The sequence below is a fragment of the Herpailurus yagouaroundi genome, unplaced genomic scaffold, assembly GCF_014898765.1.
Source record: "Herpailurus yagouaroundi ecotype Mexico unplaced genomic scaffold, PumYag 196, whole genome shotgun sequence".
NCBI classification, from domain to species: Eukaryota; Metazoa; Chordata; class Mammalia; order Carnivora; family Felidae; genus Herpailurus; species Herpailurus yagouaroundi.
The window spans coordinates 28,087,494-28,101,532 of NW_024412427.1; the positions used below are offsets into that span (position 1 = coordinate 28,087,494).

General features: G+C 35.6%; 1 protein-coding gene across 1 annotated transcript in view; it reads left to right on the forward strand.

The window, feature by feature from the left end:
• Positions 1-14,039, forward strand: part of MACROD2 (mono-ADP ribosylhydrolase 2) — a 2,049,910-nt gene that overhangs the window by 1,969,779 nt on the left and 66,092 nt on the right. The window contains exon 14 of the mRNA XM_040447744.1: positions 7,055-7,132. Coding sequence (XP_040303678.1) covers positions 7,055-7,132 — 78 coding nt within the window. The remainder of the gene's footprint in view (positions 1-7,054; positions 7,133-14,039) is intronic.

The window sequence follows — 14,039 nt, forward strand, 5'->3', positions numbered from 1 at the left end:
ACCAAGTTGCTCATTATCATTCTTTGTTCCACCTCATCCAAGGCTTGTGGCTCCTCCCTTCTCTTTCAGTAAATCTCTTCCAAGAGACTGATAGTGAATATCTTGGCTATCTTAGTTTGGGTTCTCCAAAAGCAAAACTCTGAGACAAGGATATGGTGGCAAAGGGTTTATTTGAGAGGTGGTCCCAGGAAGCATGGGTAAGGCATAAGGAAGTAGGTCAGGGAGAGGAAGATAGACAAAAGAGCGTACATTAGAGAGCAGGTTAATGCTGAGGGGAACTGGGGCTCTATTTCTCTAAGAAGTGTAGAGTATATTCAAAATTGTCCCCCAGAGAGGTGAGGAAACAGGTTTAATCTCCTAAAGCCTTTAGGGAGTCTCCAGTTGGGCATTAGCTGCTGGGTACTTCTGGTTCATCCAAGGAAAGAATGCCCTCACTCAGATTCTCAGAAAGGAGCCCATCTCCTGGAACCATCTGCTGTGATCTCACGAGTATATCAATAGGATATTGGTGGAGCATGGTCGATTATAAGGCTTAGGTATAGAGAGATCTAAACTATCTAGACCACAGAGATAGAAATGGGCTGGAAGAGGTAAGAGAAAGAACAGTAGAGTGAATCCAGCTTTGGGGCATCCAATATCACAATATCATAGGATTATTTATAATGGCAGAAAATTGGATGCAACCCTATTGTCCAAGAATAGAAGTAGTAGTAAAATAGCTTGTGGTAGATCCACAAAGTGAGCCACTCGGCAGCTCTTCATATTATAGAATTGTATTCAGTAGCACAGAAGGACATTGAAAAAAAAAAAACTGAAAAAAGTGAGGACATGCAACCATTTTCATTTGGATAGGCTTGTGGATCCTTTGAGATGTGAGGAATAAATAGGTGCTAAGGAGAAATCATCCAGGTCTTTGAAGTTCACAGAAAATTAGTAACTCCCACAAAAAGTCCAAATGTCTCCAAACATGTGTCTTTACGTCACTTGGGGAAAAAGACAAGCTGTGCTCCAACGAGGTGAGTTTTGACTCAGTCCATTAGGAATGTAGGAAAAAATGTCTGGCTCTCAGCAGCGTGGGGTCCTTGCATCCCAGCCACACTACCCAAGTATCTGGCTGAAAACAACCTGAATCCAAAGGTTGAAGCATTTATGAATCTGGAGATAGACTGTCGCTACTGCCTCAACTTCTCCATGAAATAAAGTAACTGAGAAGTGGTGGCCAGCTGCCAGGCTGTGACTATGCTCAGAGTTAGGACCCAAAAAGCCCTCATCATTTCTCCTACAGGGAATGTTCTCTCAAAGACTTTTCATTATCAGATTGAATTAAGAAGTATAAATAAAACACTCCCTGATTTATAGATCAACCTATTAATAGAATTCCAAGTCAATTTACACCCAGAACCATAGCTACTTTTCATGCCTGTGGCCTGGTCAGATTTTTTTTTTTTTTTAATCCTTTAAAAAAAGAAAAGGATATCAAGAAATCCTGCTAAGCAAGGCATAGAGAGATAGAGGGAGGCAAGATCAGAAAGGAATCTGAAGGATGGAGGTCAAGGATAGCAGGTCACAGACAACTGGAAACAAGAGCAGATTTGCCTTTGTTTACATTGCCAAGGGGGAAAAATTAACTTGATGGAAAAGGGTAATTAAGCATTTCTTTTTCCATCATAGTCCAGCCTGGCTTCATATCCAGCTGTTCTATTAGACATTGTGATGATCCTTCGTCGAGTCACAGAGTTAACAATGGCCAGTGTGGCACTGATGTCACATGGCACTCCTTTCCCCCACCATTAACCTTTATTTTATAAATAATATAAATCTCACAGTGAGAACAGCCCAACTCAGGTAGGCAGATAATGAGGGAAGCCTGAACAGTTACAGAGGCTTTGTCAGAACAAAGAGATCATTTGGATACATCAGCAGATTAGCAATGTAAGGAATTTAGAGAGAGCGGTTCAGCACCCTCAGTTCCTATGTGCAGAAACCAAGATTATGTAAGGTGAATGGGTTTTCCTAGAGTTAGGAAGCATGTTGTTGTAAATCCAGAATCACAACCCCAAGCCAGTGTCCATCTGTCACGATTGATCCTCTTACTGGCTTATATTTTCAATAACAACCGCAGAAAAATACCACCTCCAGTGTAGGTATCAGCTGGTTTACACAAGTTACTGTTTGGAATTTGGCATGTGGTTTCTAATAGAAGCAAAGTTAGTGGTACATGATGGTAGTTTTCTCAGCTGTGCCTCAGAGACTGTTAGTACCCGGATTCCATAACTCTGGGAATGATTGGCCCCTTTTAATGGGGGTTAATGATTGCATAATGAAGACAAATGACCGATCCTAGCTCAAATGGCCTCCCAGTGCTCAGGGCAACGGCCTGTCCTACGGACCCAGTTACTTTTCAGGTAAATATAGAGCAGCCTTGTATATCCAGCTGCACTGAGACCAACTACAGTTTAGGTCATTGCCATCGGAATACTCTGGAAATGTATTGCAGGATATATTTTTCCTATATAGAAGAATAGTCACTGCAAAGCTTCAGTGAGACCATAATGGCTGTGAAGACTCTAGTTTATTGTGGATAAACACACCGTTCAGATGGAGGAAAAACTACTTCATTCTAATTGCTTCACATAATAAACCAGCGATTCAAATGAGCAGGCCAGGATAAATGTTTTGCTTCTTGTAATCGAAACAGTTGACAAGAATCAGAGGAAATCCAGGTAACTGTGTTTCTGGGCAACTTTTGCATCAAGGTAGGAAACTCATGTATGAATGTGTCCATGCTACAAAGCAAATAGATCAGGCATAGGTGTTTGTAAATAGCATGTATTTTGTTCAGACTCCTTGGAACTTCTGCACCAACATGACCTCTTGCTGCAATTCAAAATAGTAGGCCGGGATTACCTTTTTTACTAGATGGATTTTTGCACATCTCCTGACTTGAAAATGTTTTCAAAGACTGTTAATCACCATTCCATTTTGTACTTTATAGTCATTTCTATATTTGATGCAAAATGTTGTTTACCAGCTGGATTGCCCACTTCATTTATTAAACACATCTGTGTATGTTGTTAGCTATTTCCTCAAGTCAAATCTACCTTAAGAATTCAAAAAGAGGGGCGCCTGGGTGGCGCAGTCGGTTAAGCGTCCGACTTCAGCCAGGTCACGATCTCGCGGTCCGTGAGTTCGAGCCCCGCGTCAGGCTCTGGGCTGACGGCTGGGAGCCTGGAGCCTGTTTCGGATTCTGTGTCTCCCTCTCTCTCTGCCCCTCCCCCGTTCATGCTTTGTCTCTCTCTGTCCCAAAAATAAATAAACGTTGAAAAAAAAATTAAAAAAAAAAAGAATTCAAAAAGAGACATCACTTATAAATTCATGAAGCGGGCATCAAGTTCTGTGGATAATTCTCAATTATAATCTTAAAAATCTTTTGTAAAATAGCAGTGTCACTAGCATTAAGGTGTAAATTTCTATAGTTATTTTTAACCTTGCTGACATATGAGAATATGACGGAAGCAATCTATTTCTAGAGAAATGAGTAACGATATATGTATACATTTTACATATCAATTCAAAAAGGTTTGTGGACCCCTAGAGTATATTCAAGGGTTAAGAACTAAGTTCTTAACTAAGGTTAAGAACTTTTGTTGTTAAGGGGACATTTTCAAAAGTGATAGTACCTATTTTTATTTATGGTTTAGATATGTGTATTGAAAATTCAATAGTTTGATCATTTACCATCACATCTTCAATCTATCCACATACTATGCCATATAGATATGTGTAATTGACTGCATTAAAAATGGCCTACTGTTTAGAATTTGTTTTATGGGTTTTTTTATAATTTTAATCTATTTTAAATATTCTTTTAAACCTTTTCAACTTCTTAAATGAGGAGATTTTGTTTTAATTTATGAAAGTATATCTTTTTATTCTTGTTAATCTTAGAAGAGAATCTATCTTCAGAACTTTGGCTTGAATATTCAACTTAATATTTGCATTTGAAAAAATTTTCTAATAGAACATTGACCTTAAAGATTTTGAAAGTCAGAATCTACATATAAATTTAATTCCAGTTCTCTGCTATTAAAGTAGCATTGACTGAATCTCAGAATTAGGTGATAACCCCTTTACATTTTTTGAACATTACCACATGATAATTTTTAGAATAAAATAAGATGAATCCAAGGTACTGCAAGAATTTAGTATATACCACTACATTTTTCACATAGAAATAATACACTCTTTTAGTGACCATCTATACTAGATATATTTTCTTACTTTCTCGTTATGAATAATATTTGATACATACACAGTGCAACTTTCATCACCCCCTAGACACAAAAGCTCCACTGTCATTTCAAACCCCCAACTAAGTATAATACAATAGGATCTATGATTTAAAACATTCAACATCCAATCTTGCCAAGGTTCATGTGACTAGGAATTCAAATAGCCCTTTGGAAAGAGAAACAGCAATGGAAACAGTCTTTCATAACCACGTGGTCATGTGTGGATGCGGTCATGGTCTTACCGCTTTCATTTAGCTTTATTGTTGTATGTGGAGGTGCAACCATTTAAAATACGAAGCAATATTAACTTGTGGGTTCGGCGATGGGTCGTGTTGATAGGAAATCCCTGCCATCACATAAAGACATGTATTTGTGTACACACAGAATATAGTTCTACAATATACATAGTGTTTTATATATTTTATTTCTAAAACTAGAACACATTCTTAAATTAATAGTGTGTTATTTATACTCCATTTGGTAGCATTTTTTTTCTAATCCTATATAATGGTGAAAATAACAATTGATGCCGTCTTGGATTCAATGAAATACGTTACATATAGATTAGAGGACATAATATCAGAAGACACCTACCTTAGCAATATTAAAAGAACTCTCCAAGGAAATTGAAACTGAAAGTTCAATTAATTTGCTAGAGACATAGATTTTAGTGATAGTCTAGAGATTGATTTTTCAAATACTATCACCCATCATATGTGAATAATTAAACCAATAAACTCAATGTAAATCACTTTTTAAAAGACATTTCTTATATAATATTTGGTGCGTGAAACATAATGTTTATGTAAATTATAAAGTATAATGAATTATTGTGGATTGTAAATAAATATATTTTAAACACATGCAAAATCTTGGATCATCTTAAAACATTAATGTTGAGGGAAATGAGTATTGCCCAAGACTACAATATCAAATGATGCCATTTTCTATAAACAAATAAAATTTTCAAAATTAAAATTTAGCCTGATTCATATATCACCTTTTTAAAATCATTGTCCACTTTCAGTGTTAATGTGGAAGAAAGTATTCAAGGATTTGCTTTTAATCCACATGTTAGAGCCAAAATTAAAAAGGCATGTTTTAATGGGAACTGGTTTAAAAATTTTTTACTTGAGTGAGAAAACTGTTTGGAAAATGTGTCTATGTTCACTTTTGCTTCCAAATTTGGACTTTGAAACTTACTGTCAGTCTCAAAAAGAAATAAGAAGCTGTGCAGATAATTAAACATTTGCCTTGGGGGAATTATTTGCAGTTAATTAAAATCATACACTTTGGGTGTATACTTGCTTCACTGGTTATTAAATTTGAATCATATGTTAACTACCCAGGTTTCTCACTTGTCCATCAAATGTTGCTTGTGGCAGGTTCAAGAAACAAACTTTCTCATAATATTCTAAACCATATTGTTTAAAACTATCTCCAAGTGGGGGAGGGAGAGAGGGAAAAAGAATAAGGAAACAAAGGAAAAATGATTTATTTGAGACTCCATCTGAATTCCGCTCTATTCAGAGTTGCAACTCAGTGGAGCAATGTGAACTTAGTAGAGAACCCATTTGTAATAGAAGTGTCAGTCGGCCATCCCCAGTTTTCTCCATGGCCATATTCATGGAAGATTAGCTCATGGCTTTTAGATATCTATAGATTACCACCCTTTTAGCTGCATGAAAATACGCCCTAGATTATGACCTCTAGGAGTGCAGAGTCAGTTACAATTGACGCCCCAGCTTCAAGAAGTGCCTGGTGTAGAATTGGCCCTTAATAAATATTTTTGGAATGAATGAAAGACCCATTTCTGTCTTGCCACTAACCCACCGACATGCTGTTTCCAATGGCTTTCTAAAGAGCCTACAAGGAGGCCTCAAATATCCAACAAGGAATCCTGTGTAGTCTTGTAAGAGTCCATAGTCACTGAAATCTAGTTGGCCATGTTATTTCCTGTAAGTGTATCATATAACAAAAGAAGAACTTATGCTGATTTCACATTTAAATGTGCTATTCGAGGGAGAGGATGAAATTGCCCAGAACAGAAGGTTTGCATTCCCCTTTGCTATTGTTCTACTGGTAGGGTTCCTCAGGAAGATGAACTTAATTACAACTGGATTTCAAAGGTCTGCATCTGGCTTTTTCAGGGACTCAAGGCTCCCATACATGAACAATTGCAGTAATGGAAGCATTAAGAACATTAAAACTGATGTTCCTTTAATCTCCTCTACTTTGCCTTCCTTTCATATCCTTTTGCACAATTCTCCAAAGACTTTCACTAATATGTAAAGCCTGCTTATATTTTCTTCTTTGTTGCAAAAAGATGACCCAATCAAATTTCTACCATCTTTACTTTTGTAAACTTCGTACAAACATCTTACACAGTACTTTAGGAACAGCTTATTTATCAATGAAAATATTTAGGTATTTTAATGATATTTTTTAAAAATAATAAATTACATTCCCCAAAGATAGAGCTATCATGTCAGTGCTGGAAGCTGCCCTACTTCCTAGTTAAAAATGCTAACTAGGGGTGGCTCAGTCGGTTAAGCATCTGACTCTTGGTTTCGGCTCAGGTCATGATCTTGTGGCTTTGTGGGTCCGAGCCTTGCATCGGGCTCTGCACTGGCAGTGCGGAGCCTACTTGGGATTCTTTCTCTCTCCTCTCTCTCTGTCCCTCCCCCAGATGCTCTGTCTCTCAAAACAAATAATAAACTTAAAAAATGCTGACTAGAGGTTTTGCTTGTTTGTCATGTCAGATTCTGCAAAGGACGATAGTATTACAAAAGACGATGAAGTAACAGATCATTCTGTATGTGACCAAGATCATCCCAATGGTAAGTTGTGAACTCCTTTTTCATTTTTTTCTTCTACTGAGAACTACTACATTAAAAAACAAACAAACAAACAAACAAACAACAACAACAACAAAAACCTGAATTTTAGTTTTTCTGGAGACAGAATGGAATCTGATACTATTTTATTAGCTATGAATATCAAGTAATTGGTACCTGCCAAGTTTGGAAGGGAAATTTGCTCTCCACAATCCTCATCACTTATTTTTGTACCCATCTGGATTTATTTATTTTAGTTACCTGCCTATACTCTATAGGCATTGGGTGTACAACTACAGAAATGAAGGTATGATGACAATGAGAATAAATGTGAGACATATAGAGAATATATCTAGGAGACTGAATCTACATATCCTCAGAATACCAAGAAGAGAGACTAGAACAAACAGAAATGAAACAATCTTTAGAAAAATAAGAGAAAAAAGGTTTTCCTAATGCAAACCAGCTCCTCCACCCAAAACACAAGGGTACACATATTTATAGGCCAAGATACTGAAAACTCAAATAAGAACAGAAATCTACAAAGCCTCATGGAATTTCTGAAGATAAGTGATAAAAAAAAAAAAAAAGGAAAATCAAAATCAGGTTACAAGCAAAGTACCAAAATCAGATTAGCATTAGCTTTCTTCTACAATTCTAAATACTAGATGAAATGGGGTAACATTTCCATTGCTCTGAAGGACACAGTTTCTATATTTAGTGAAGTCATTATTCATGCATGAAGTCAAGAGTAATATTTTCTCAGGAATACGCAGATTAAGAAAATACACCCCTCAAGTATCCTTTCTGAGTAAACTAACAAAAATCCTGTGCAAAAACAAGAAATATAGAAAGGAAGGAAAAAGTCAAGACTGAGAAAGACTCACTTGCAAATGACTATATGATAAGAGACTCATTATATGTATGAAAATGTTGAAATAGTTGCTTCAAACTTGGTATCAGAATGTTTTAAAGTTTTGCTTTTATCTTTGAAAATAATGGTGTGTTGTTTCAAAATGAGAAAGAAAAAGGAAAGACTTGTGTTTTCAGGAATGAAAGTCTAAATAGACGATTATTGTCACTGAAGATAACTAGACATCCTACACCAACAAAACAAACAAACAAATGAACAAAAATTATGGGCTCTGTTTAAAGGCAACAGAGAGCTAACAAGATAGTGAAGAATTGTCAGACCAGGTTCTGGTAAAAAATACATATCCAGGGATGTGAGCGCAGAATTGAAGCTGTTTTTATTTTAGGTCATTTGCTGATCCTACAAAAGGTATCTGGAGTCCCATTGCTGACAATGGCAAGGGAACACGGTAAACCCTTAGTTTTTGTGTTGAAACCCCAAAGATATGTACCCTAACAGAAATAATGAACCCACAGTAGACCAGCTTTCTGAAAGACTCGTGCCCAGCTTTGAATCATCTCAACCCTCAAATTAAACTAAGACCAACCCAGACTGCTAGTCCCTATAGGCACCTGAGAAAAACAAATGTAAAACATTTATTAGATGGAAAAGGAAGAGTATTACAGATGTCAAGCCATTTACAAAAACTATTTGTTAAACATAATGTTCAGCACACACATACAAAAAAAAAAAAAAATAGCCACCGCCCCCCACCAAAAGAAACAAGATAACATAAAAAACGGTCAAGAGAAATAGGCCCTTTGGGGCTGAAAATATTAGAGTTATTATAAAATAAAGTATAGAAAGTATAGAAATAAAGTACAGATTATAGAAATAAAGTATATAAAGTATAAAGTTTAAAATAATTTTGCTGACTGCTATTACAGGGGATAAAGACAAAACTGAAAAACTTAGCTGAGAACTAGAAATTCAAAACAAAACAAAACAACATAAAAGAAAAATAAAGGAAAGTCTAAAAGTGAAAGATGCCATTACTGAAATGAAGAATGTAATGAATCGATTCATGGTTTAACCACATGTTAGATACAACTAAAAGAGAATTTGTGAACTATAATTTAGGTCAGAAGAATATATCCAAAGTAAAAACGGTAGAGATGGCAAATGCTGAAGAAAGGGAGCAAAAACAGAGGCTAGAACGATAAAGTCTATCACATATGTACTAGAAGGAACAAGTGAAAAGAATTACAAGCATAGTAAATACTAATTATTGGATAAGTCTAAATAAATATCAGTGATACCAATTCTTTTTAAAAAATATTTTTTTAATGTTCATTTATTCTTGAGAGATAGAGACAATGTGAGCAGGGGAGGGACAGAGAGAGAGGGAGACAGAATCCAAAGTAGGCTCCAGTCTCTGAGCTGTCAGCACAGAGCCTGACGTAGGTCTCGAACCCACGAACCGCAAGATTATGACCTGAGCTGAAGTCGGAAGCTTAATCGACTGAGCCACCCAGGTGCCCCTGTGATACCAATTTTGAGAATAAGCAGGAAGGTATGACCTATAAGAGAAGAGAAGTCAGTTAATATAAATCAATTCAGAAATGGCAGAGATAGCATAATGAATATGAAAAGCCATGTTAAAAGGTATTATAATTGTATTCCACATCTTCTGAAAGCTAAAAGAAGTATTGTTTATGTCAGAGATATTAAAGATATAAAATGACCCAAATTGAATTTCTAGAGATGAAAATTACACTTGATGGGAATAATGGCAGATTAGCCACTGCAGAAGAAAAGATTAGTGGATTTGAAGATGTAGCAATAGAAACTATCCAAATTGAAACACAGAGAATAAATGACTGAAAACTGAAAAGATCATCAGTGAGCTACAGAAGAACGTGAAAGGTAATACCAATTCCAATATACATAAATTGAAATCTCTGAAGGCAAGCATGGGAAAGGAGGAGGAAAAAAATACTTGAAGTAAAAATAGTTGAAATTTTCAAAACTTGGATGAAAACTATGAACCCACATAGCCAAGAAGTTCTACAACCCCAAAGCACAAGAAAGGTAAAGAAAATTATAACCGAGTACATTGTAATCACCTTGCTCAACACCAGTGGTAAATAAAAATTCAAAAACAATTAGAAGAAAAAGGCAAGTTACATAGGAATAAATATAAAGATGAAGCAAAAGTCTTATTGGAAACTACAAACTAAAATTACAGGCTAAAGCATGGATAATGTTAAATTAAAAACGTACAGAAGCCTACATAGGGTACGATTTCATTTATATCAAGTTCAAAAAGCAGGAAAAGATAACAATACTATTTAGAAAAGTCATGTTTTGAGTGGGAAAATGATAAAGAAACCCTAGGTAGTGATTACTCTGAGTTAGAGTGCTGATTAAGTTTGGTGATTACGGAAGAGGTTCTGATTGGCCCATGAGCAGGGCTTCTGGCTGGACAGTTATCATAAGGATATATAGTTTTTCTAGTTGCTTTTGGTTATTTGATTGAGCTGTCTATATTGTTTGTGAACTTCTCTATGTTTGTTGCATTTTTATAGAATAGTTAAAAGAGGAATGAAGAAAGGGAGAAAATAAGAAAGAGGGAGAGAAAAGAAAGGAAGTATCAGTGTCAGAGTTGATACAGCAAAGATTATGGTGGGAAGCGGGGAAGGTTGTACAATATGCTGACTTCAGTCAAAAACTAAAAATCTTGCTCTGCTATAGATTATGACACTGTAAGTTTGAAAAATTTGATGATAATCACAAATAGAATTAAATCACAATAGAATTAAAGGAAGAAATCTTACTCTTTAAATTTCTCAGAAAGACCATACCAAACATAAAAGTGTATTAAATAATGCAAATAATAAAAAAATAAGTAGGAGTGTAAGAAAAGCACAATATATCAAACAAGATAACAGAAACACAGGCAACTAATTATGACAAGAAATATAATCAGTTTGCTTTATTAAGTGTAAAAGCCAATCAGGTTGAATTAATTTAAAAAAATAGTAAGGGTGTAAAAAATATAAAGTCAGAAAAGGTGTATTTGGGAAGTGAACATCAAAAGAAAACATGGGAAACTACTTTAGAATCTATCCAGTTAGAGTTCTAGCAAAAAGTATTGAGCGAGAAAGCGAAATTTTATATCAGTAAAAATTTAAGTCCCTGATTTAATATAATAATGATGGGTTTTTATGTACCAGATGATATAATATGAATAAAATCCATTTGGAAATTCAATGGGGGAATTCACTGATAATATTTTCAGTCAATGACAGAATAGACTAAAAATAATATGGAATCTTTGAAAAATGTGATTAGCAGTGTAGTTCTACTTTAGGAATAGACAAGTTGATCAATGAAACAGAATAAAGAGTTTAGAAATAGACCAAAGTAGATCTAGGTTTTTAGTACATATTCAGGCTGACATTTCGAAGACAGATAACTCCATAAATGGCGTTAAGACAACTAGTTGACCATTTGGAAAAATCACCTGAATCCCAGCTTAACCCTTACACCAACTTAAATTACAAGAGGACCCAAGATAAAATGTAAAAATAAAATTAAAAATACTAGACTAAAAGAAATAAATGGCAAGGTATTTTTTAATTTTGAAATAAGAACTGCTTTTTGAACTGTAAATAAAAACATATACATGATTATATGCATATATGTACCTGCAATATGTGTCTGCATATGTCAATATATGTCATAAAAGAAATGACTAAATGTAAATATACACATTTTGAGATGATAAAGATTATAATCAAATTCTAAAGAAAAACTTCCAGGAAAAGTATGCTCAGCCAAAATAACAAAGAATTGATTTTCTTACTAAAGAAAAAAAAGACCTCATAATTCAGTAAGAAAAAAAAATTAGGAGGAAAACAGGCAATGGACTCAATTATAATTTACAAAATAAGAAATATAGTCATAAATATGAAGAAATTACTATCTCTTACTTAAGGAAATGCAAATAAAACATGATTTCAGTGTCTTCTCCTTTTGAGTATCAGGTAAGTTTCAGTAGGATTGATAATACACAGAATTGGTAGGAATAGGGTAGCCAAACATGCTCACACACCATTGATGGGAGCCCGAAAGGTGTAACCTCCTTATCAGCAATTTTGACGAAACCTAATAAAAAGTAAAATGTTCATACTTTTATCCAAGAGCTATGCTTTAGGAATTTGTCTTAAAGTAACATCCACCAAGAGTAGGGAGACATGTATTTACAAAAATGTTCAGGGCAGCCTGAGTGGCTCAGTCGGTTGAGCGTCCAACTTTGGCTCAGGTCATGATCTCACGGCTGGTGAGTTCAAGCCCTGCCTCAGGCTCTGTGCTGACAGCTCAGAGCCTGGAGCCTGGAGCCTGCTTTGGATTCTGTGTCTCCCTCTCTCTCTGCCCCTAACCCATTCGCATTCTGTCTCTGTCTCTCTCAAAAATAAATAAACATTAAAAATTTAAAAAAAAAGTTAATTGCACACACGTATGCATGCACAGGTGTATATCTACATACATATGTATACACACACAAGAAAGATCACAGTTTACAATATTAATAATGACAAAGTCATAAAGCTATAAATTATAGGTATAAAATTATTCATCATGCTCAACACTTATATGGACTTTTCACTGTTTCCATGAGGAAATTACAATTCTTTTGTAACTGCAAGAAAAAATAATTTTAGAAATAATTTACATTAAGAAAGTAAGGGTTTTTTTGGCCCCAAGAGATGACAAAAGGTTCTAGAAGATAATCAAGTCCACACTAATCTAGGTTTAACTTTTGTTCTGAAACTGGGGTATTTTTAGACATGGTAAACATAAAATTTTGAATATTTGCAGCAATCAAGTTTCCAGTTTAACAAAAGGACACAATTTCCATTATCTTTAAGACAAGCATCTAAGAAGCAAAGTCTTTGTTCTTATGAAGATCTGAGCCTATAATAATCTACAAACAATAAAACTATACTTTTGTTACTATTGTTCAGAAACAGCCCATTTACAGCCCATTTACAGAGCGAATTTAGGTTTATCCTCTAGAAATGTTTAGTTCCAGACTGATGACCCCAGTCCAATTTTTATGCAAATTATTTAAAGCATTAGCTTGAGCCAAACTTAATTACCAGGACTCCAAGAAATAATCACGTGATCTATTTCTAAAGAAAAGTGAATGGATTTTTGGATTATCTGTTCTAATAGTCCCCTCCCATTAGCATGGATGATTGAGTTCACTGTATAAATATATATATATGAACTGTGTGATCCTTTATATTCCTTTGTTTCCTCTGCCAGGAGGGATTAGGGCAGAGGACAGTGGGTGGAATTCAACTAGACTGAATGTGGAGAGGCAAACATAAAGCTTGCCCCCATGGGGTCAAGAAAGCAAGATGGAATGTGGAATGTCTGAGGGCACTGCAGAGAAAGGCAGAAGGGCTGGAGACCCCTGGAGTCATCATTAACACACAGCAGGCTGGGGTGCAGGGCTAGGAGCTCACACATACCTCCTTTTCCCATAATATGCCCAGTCCTGGCTTGGCTCAGGAATGAATGAGCAAATATGATTATTCCTGGATTTCAAAGCTGTGCACCTCGTTTCTTTCCCCATGTTATTTTACTGGCTTTATTTCAGAAAAATTAAAAAGAAGAAAATATATGTATTTCCGTTCAGGAAAAGATTTCCAAAATATGTAAAGCACACGGGTGAAACAGATCAAGAGTGGGTACAAGTGAAAAGGCAGGGAGAAAGAAATATTCCGAAAGAAATTTGCAATGGGCTCTTATCCTCTCAGTGAAGTACCAGGACTTACTAGGCAAAGAGAAAATCCCTAGTATTCATCAACAGCCCTTAGGCAGTCTCCCCTGTATCAGTAGATACCCAGGCTCTGTTGAATGCTGTCTTCCTATCCCTGATTGAATTCCTTGGAAGATTTGTCAAGTGGGGCACTGGAACTGGGACACACGGGAATGCAGAGTGGCTGCTTTTATTCTCTGAAGCCTCTACTCTTTTCCTTCATT